The sequence below is a fragment of the Astyanax mexicanus genome, chromosome 11 (genome assembly GCF_023375975.1).
Source record: "Astyanax mexicanus isolate ESR-SI-001 chromosome 11, AstMex3_surface, whole genome shotgun sequence".
In the NCBI taxonomy this organism is placed as follows: domain Eukaryota; kingdom Metazoa; phylum Chordata; class Actinopteri; order Characiformes; family Acestrorhamphidae; genus Astyanax; species Astyanax mexicanus.
The window spans coordinates 18,240,617-18,248,052 of NC_064418.1; the positions used below are offsets into that span (position 1 = coordinate 18,240,617).

Genomic DNA, 7,436 nt, shown 5'->3' on the forward strand with positions numbered 1-7,436 from the left:
CACTATTACCTGGTTAATACCTAGAACTTAGGGTACTGTAAAAGAAAGCGTTACCGAATATTTGAGGGATGAAAGGAAACAGAGGAATTAGAGTAAATTGTGTGTTTTATTAGTATGCACATTTCATTGTATACATCTCATTGTAGACTTGTTAAAAAGCAAATTTTCCCCGTAAATAAAAAAAAAAACTCCTTAGAAGGAAGGTGAAAGGTAATGAAGTAATGATTGACATACATGCATATCGACCTATAAGCAACCTTTATAAATTAGGCAGATCAAGTAAATTGGTAGCATTGGATAACAAAGAACAAATAGGGTTATACTGATATGAGAATTATTAATGGCAATTGTTAATGTCAATAATAATACATGAAGATTTTTTAAATATACACATAGAAGTTAGACCATCTACTGTAAATTGTACAGTATTTTTATAAAAAATTCAGTATAAGTGAATTTATGACAATTTTAATATTTTTTAAAACAAAAAACAAAAAAATAAATTAAAACCTTTTTTTGTACATAATTTTACATAAGTTACAGTAATTTCACTGGTGTTGCTCTTTAAAAGATAATTACACTGTGTTTAGCTCGGTAAACTACAGTGGTGCTTGAACATTTGTAATCCCATTAAAAATGTCATATTTGTAGATACGAAAACAAATTAAATACAATTATAATATATTTGGTCTTTTACTTATTGAGGAAATAAATAAATGTATTCCAATATTACATATTTGCGATTCTTGATGGTGGATTCATGAACATTAACATGAGCCAATGTGAGAGAGGCCTTCAGTTGTTTAGACGTTATCCTGAGGCTTTCTTTTAAGGGGGATAATCTGTGATTTTATTCCCATCCAGAACGACCATGTTATCAGACATCCTCTGAAAAAATTACAAGGCTATTTTAGTCCTGTCCGCACAGATACTTTGACTTTCGTCACCTTGCGTTTAATAAAATGACTGTTTGTCCACTGCCACACACCATAATTACACTTTGGGTGTGCGTTTTCACAGAGATCCACGTAAACACAACAGCGAGTGGAAATATAGGAGCTACTGAATGAGATGTCATGTGAACAAGAAAAACAAAAGACTCACTGATCCTCCTGATTTTCAATTACAGTCCGGATGCAGGAGTTTTATCACTGAGTAGAAGTGTGAAATATTTTTCACAGACGTCCCCCTGAGAAACTAATCCTGTCGGGATAGGGCACACGTATACTATTTCAGGACTTGAGTGAAAAACTGATGACGTTTTAGGTCAAATTATGGAGAAATATAGAAAAAAAACTTTCAAGCAACACTGTATATGTAAACTTAAGGCAAGTTTGTAGTGCAGCCCCAGCTTCACTATTGCAAGGCAAACTTTTAAACGCTAACAGTGATCTGAGTAACCATATGGATGTATGCAAAACTCTCTTCTGCACCGACAGTACATTATAAAATGATGCATCGCATGTTTCATACCACCGTTTTAAATAAAAAAGATGAGCACTTTTGCTCTGTCCCAGGAGAAACGGCTGTTCAGAATCACACTAGAGACACTGCAGCAGATATAGGGAGGTGTTGCTATATATAGCCTTTGAAGCAGCATGCATCTGTCTAAAATGGTGCTGTGTTTTTATGTTTATTTCTTTTGATAAATACAGAGATGATTCCCAGTCTTCCTGTTTGCCCAGAACATTACACAGAATAGGATTTTTATATCCTTTAGGGAAGCAAAAACAATATGAATCTCTTTATAGCTGCTCTCACCAGGCTGAACACATCTAATATTAAATAAGTAAAATATTAGTGGTGTCAGTCAACTATCAAAAAAAAATTGAAGAAATCACAACAATATTTTTCTCAAGACTTATAGACCCTGGGAACACTTTTTATATGTAAATTGTGTTTAAATTTAATACTATATTTGGTTATGTGCAGCATTCAGTGAAGTTAAATAAGAAAATAAAGAGGCAGAAATATGATAAAATACTCCTCAAAAATCACCACAATGTACTCTTCAGAGCTCTCTGAAGAGAACTATGATCACATGGTCATATTTTTTAAATAAATGTGCGTGATTGACAGCTAGCTGTCTATTACTGGTGAATGCACTTTGTGAATATTTGATTTGCTTGCTAATTGTCTCATTGAGATGGTTGTTAATCGACAAGTTTTCCGGTTCTGGTTGCTCAGAGTCAAAGAGAGGGTGGAGCTACGTCAGCCTTGGGTTCTGCTGACATCAGCCTGACCCACTTTTAGCCCCACCCATTCTAATTCATATTTCCAGAGGAGATAGTGGTGAAATACACTGGGGGCAGAGGGACAGAGGGACAAATTAACCCAATTACCCAAAAAAATATCCACTTTTCAAAGATTTAATAGTGAATATTTAAATGTAACTAAAACAAGAAATGTAAGCTTCATAAAATGTATTTATATTTATATTAGTGATAAACTATAATAACATTTAAATGCTGGTATTACCCTGTATTTTGTAGAGAAATGCAGAAATAAATGTGTAGGGTATTTTGCATATTTGTGCAATATTATATCAGGATAGTTTTGATGTTTTTAAGTTATCAAAAAGATATTCTAATGTGCTGAATAAAAGTTTAATGAATTGCATTAGCATTAAACAAGAGCACCAGCTGTGTGTGTGGGTGTGTGGGTGAGAGAGAAAGAGAGAGAGAGAGAGAGAGAGAGAGGGGTAGTGAGATTAATTTACTAGTTAGTAATGAGATTTAATCCATATATTTTAGCAAAATTAAATAAATTTTACCTTTGACCAGTAATGGCCATGTTTACATGTTTAAAGCACCAATACAAGTTCAGAAGAAAAACTTACTTATGGGAGGAATCTTGCGTCAAACTTGGTATCATGATTAATGAAAGCACATGGTGTTAAATTCTTCAGATTTCACTGTTGACAGCACTAGTATAAATATGTTTAACATTGCATCATTCTATTCTAATGCCTCCTGGATCCACCTCCTCGGGCTGGTTCAGAGACTGGGTGTCTTGGGTGCTTTGCCAGTGCAGGTATGGTGGTGGGGAAATGAAACCCGACAGTGCTTGATGTCAGGAACACAGGAACTAAATAAAGTACAGGGTGTCCATTTGGGCTACATCAGCCACTAGCGGCTCCTTGCCACGTCCTTGCATGGTGACCTAGATCCCTTTCACTCCCGGGTCTAATATATAACACTGAAAAGGTCAGAACTGCTGAATAAATACCTGCAGGAGCCCATAGGATGTTACATCATATCTATGTTTTCTATAGCTTCTGAACCTTCGTGCATTATATGAGCCTTTCTTATAATCTGTTTCTTTTGTTTTTTTTATCATACGTACATTTTTTCAGATTATCAAGCAAACGCCAATATCAAACAATGCGAAAAATGCGATTTAAACTAACCTGGCCGTATGTTAAGGACCTCAGTTAAGATCATTGTTAACGATGTAGTAATAAGAAAGAGACTGGGTGAAAATAAGAGAATGGGTTCCTAGGTGTAAACTAACACATGAATTCAGAAAAAGAACATCACACTGAAAGTCAAACATGGTGGTGGTAGTGTGAAGGTCTGGGGCTGCATTGCTGCTTCAGGACCAAGTTCAAGTTTCTTGCATCATCTTAACTAATAAATGTAGCTCTTTACCAGAAAAAGCTGACGGTGAATATCTGTCCATCAGTTAATGTACACACCAGTAAGCCCACCTCTGAATTACTTAAAAATACAAAATAAAGGTTTTTTGATGTTTTGTGTTTTTAGTACAACATCATTCATTTGTCCCGCTCACTAATTATAACCAAGTTATTTGAAGTTATTGTAAGTTATTTTATTTTAATAATGAATTTCTTCATGAATTCCTTCATGTAAAAAAAAATGAATGGCCACGAAGTTGTGGGTATGACTTATATGACCAGGACTTAATTATCTTGTTCCCATTCCTTAAAAAGTCATCCCCATGACTTAATTATAATGCTCCAATGCCTTAATAAATTGTTCCCATGACTTTAATTATCTTGTTCTCACACATAAATAAGTCATGGCCATGCATGAGGCGCTCACCATCGTTCCCAGTCATGGTGGGTGCACACCAAGGTTCGGCCTTGTCACCACTCCTCTTTATACTGTGCATGGATGCTGCAACGGCCGACTTTCAAATGCCCCACCCGTGGAGCCTGCTTTACGCTGATGATGTGGACCTGGCCAACAAGACCCCTGGGCAACTGGAGACCCGGGAGAACTGGGAGACGAGGTTAAGCAAAAATGGATTACGTCTAAATGTCATGAAGACCAGGTACATGGAATTTGGCGAGCAAACTGATGAATCGATCACCGTGAACAGCGTCCTACTCAAGAGCATCACACAGTTCAGGTACCTGTGCTTCGTATTGAGCAGTGATGGCAACACCCTCCCAGACACCCTCTGTGAATCTGTGTACTCTGCAATGTAAGATACCAGCAGTGTTCTGCCAGTTAACAGCTTTTCTGAACTAGTTCAAGTTCAGTTCATACATGCTCAAAGTGAACAGCTCACGTTCCAAGTTCACAATTTTAATTCTGAACTAGTTCAAAGTTCAGTTCATTTTAGTTTTTTTATGATATATTTAAATAAATTCTTTTTTCCACAATACAAGCTAGAAATCACTATACGTTCTTTAAAACTGCTCATTGTAGACATTTGCTCATGACACTGCAATTGTGGGTTTTTTACCAGGTGATGAAAATGTTTATAAGGAGAACTGGTGTCTCTGTGCGTCACTTCCACTAGCCCTTTTATTTTAATTGCAGCACTTTCTCTCACTCCCGTCATTGGTCTCTCTCTCTCTCTCTCTCTCTCTCTCTGTATCTCTCTCTCTATATCTCTCTCGCCCTCACGCGCCATGCTCTCCTCGTCGGTCTCTCTCTCTCTCTCTGTATCTCTCTTTATCTCTCTCTCTCTCTTGCCCTCGCGCTCTCGTCGTCGGTCTCTCTCTCTCTCTCTCTGTATCTCTCTCTCTCTGTATCTCTCTCTCTCCCTCACGCGCCGCGCTCTCCTCGTCACGCTCTCTCTCTCTCTATGTATCTCTCTGTATCTCTCTCTCTCTTGCCCTCGCGCTCTCGTCGTTGGTCTCTCTCTCTCTCTCTCTTTATCTCTCTGTATCTCTCTCTCTCTTGCCCTCGCGCTCTCGTCGTTGGTCTCTCTCTCTCTCTCTCTCTCTCTCTCTCGCCCTCGCGCTCCGCGCTCTCTAGTCAACGTTCATTTACAGTGATGTCTGCCGTTCATGACACATACAGTTTTTCTCAATTGCTAAGACACATTTCTTGAAATTGTCCCTCCATGTCGCTAAACTGTAAATTCAAAACTCAATTTTCAAACTACATTCACAAAACATCTGACTCTTCCTGCAAAACCAAACTATCACCTCAAAACAGTTCAAACAGCGCTCAAAAGCAAACAATGCTGTCAGATCAGACCCCGAGTCAATCAAAATGAAAACACTACTGAGCAGTCATTACACACAACATAGAAAAAAGGAAAACAAAACGATCAGATCATTAAGTGTTTAGAAATAACCTTTATTGTTCACAAAAATGCATTTTCAAAACAAAATTCTTGTTTAGCCTGTGTAGTCCTAAAATAATATATACTTTTGTTGTAAAGTTTATATATATATATATATATATATATATATATATATATATATATATATATATATATATATATATATATAAACTTTACAACAAAAGTGCATACAATATGTACTCTATAACATCATGTCGATGTGCTGGGTCAGGCCACAGGACTTCATCTACATCATAGGCCACATTCTCCCTTGCCAGGCAGCGTGGGTAATAACTTCTAGTGTGCCGGATCCACGCTTGGCATGCATCCACACCTATATCATTACAGGCCAGTTCCATGGCCTGCAAGAGATTTTCCCTGGTGTAGGGTTGTCGGTCATAAACCTTCCAGCGCCATGCAGAGAAGAACTCCTCTGTTGGATTGAGGAAAGGGGAGTATGGTGGTAGGAAAACATTCAGGAATTCTTGGTTTCTAGTGAACCACTCTCTGACCTGCACGGCATGGTGAAAACTCACATTATCCCACACAATGACATAGACAGGATGCTCTGTCTGTTCATGATCCTGCTGCTGAAACCCTAACACAATATCCCGAAGATCACTTAAAAATGTCAGGAGGTGTTGAGTGTTGTATGGCCCCAATGTGGCATGATGGTGGAGAACACCATGATTGCTGATTGCAGCACATAAAGTGACATTGCCACCACGCTGGCCAGGAACTGTAACAATGGCTCGTTGGCCAATCACATTCCGGCCTCTCCTCCTCCTTTTGGTCAGATTGAACCCAGCTTCATCCATATAAATATATTCATGTGGTTGTTCTGAGGAATCCAGTTGAAACACTCTCTATGGGAAAATACATATAGCTTTGTAAGCTGTACAGCATAAGACAACCTTATGCTGTAGAGTAGACAGCAGTATTGAACACCTACCTGTACATAGTGGAATCTTTGCTCCTTGACCCTTTCTGAGTTGCGCTCAAAGGGTACTCTGTACAGTTGCTTCATCCGCATCCTGTTGCGTTTTAGGACACGATCAATGGTGGAAATGCTGATACTGGTGATGCCTTCAAAATCAACATGGTCGTCAATGATCTTCTGCTGTATTTCACAGAGTTTGACTGAATTGTTCTGACGGACCATGTCAACAATGAGGGTCTCTTGGCGTGGGGACAACATAGATGGCCTCCCTCCCTGATGTGGCAATCTGGTAATTCTACAAAAAGAACATGCAATTACAAAAAAATACATGTAGTACGAGGCCTACAAGTATATTGGAAAATGAGTGTAATGAAACACCTTTTTATTGAGTCATACTGCACAAATGTACAAAATGAAAAAAAGCAATTACCTGTTCTCTTCTCTGAATCTTCGGACTATGGTGGACACAGTGTATCTGCTTAGGTTGGGCTGAACTCGAAGTCCCGCTTCCCTCATTGTCAACCCGTGGACAAGAACATGGTCTATGACAGTTGCCCGTATTTCATCTGAAATATTTGTTCTTCATCTCATACCTCCCCTTCCTCCTCTTCCACCTCTTCCACCTCTTCCACCTCTTACTCTTACTCTGCCTCTCTGATTGTTTCTGTCCATAGTGAGACTTCAACAAACAGGGCCCCATGGACTGGCTTATATTGGTGTCTTCACCTCATTAGTCATATGTGTTATCAATTTTGAGTTGCAGTGTTTAAGTTGAAACACCTGTGCTTTCATTGAATTTCCCTTTTGCCAGCTGTGCTTAACATTATGCAGCCCAAGTGCATCAGAGTGCCAAATGTGTTTTAGTGGGTGAAAATATGTTTGCAAGTTGTTGTTGCAAGTGTCTAACTAGGTGAAAAGTGCTTAAGGTTCTGCCAAAAGATTGACCATTTCA

The 7,436-nt window shown here is 38.5% G+C and overlaps 1 protein-coding gene across 1 annotated transcript; it reads right to left on the reverse strand.

Annotated features, from left to right (window-relative positions):
* Nucleotides 1–5,717: 5,717 nt before the first annotated feature.
* LOC125804931 (uncharacterized) lies at nt 5,718–6,946 on the reverse strand. Its single transcript, XM_049484829.1, has 2 exons — nt 6,497–6,946; nt 5,718–6,410 (listed from the first exon to the last, which is right to left on the reverse strand). The coding sequence occupies exons 1-2, from the start codon at nt 6,812–6,814 to the stop codon at nt 5,718–5,720; spliced, it is 1,011 nt and encodes a 336-aa protein (XP_049340786.1). The 5' UTR covers nt 6,815–6,946.
* Nucleotides 6,947–7,436: the final 490 nt, after the last annotated feature.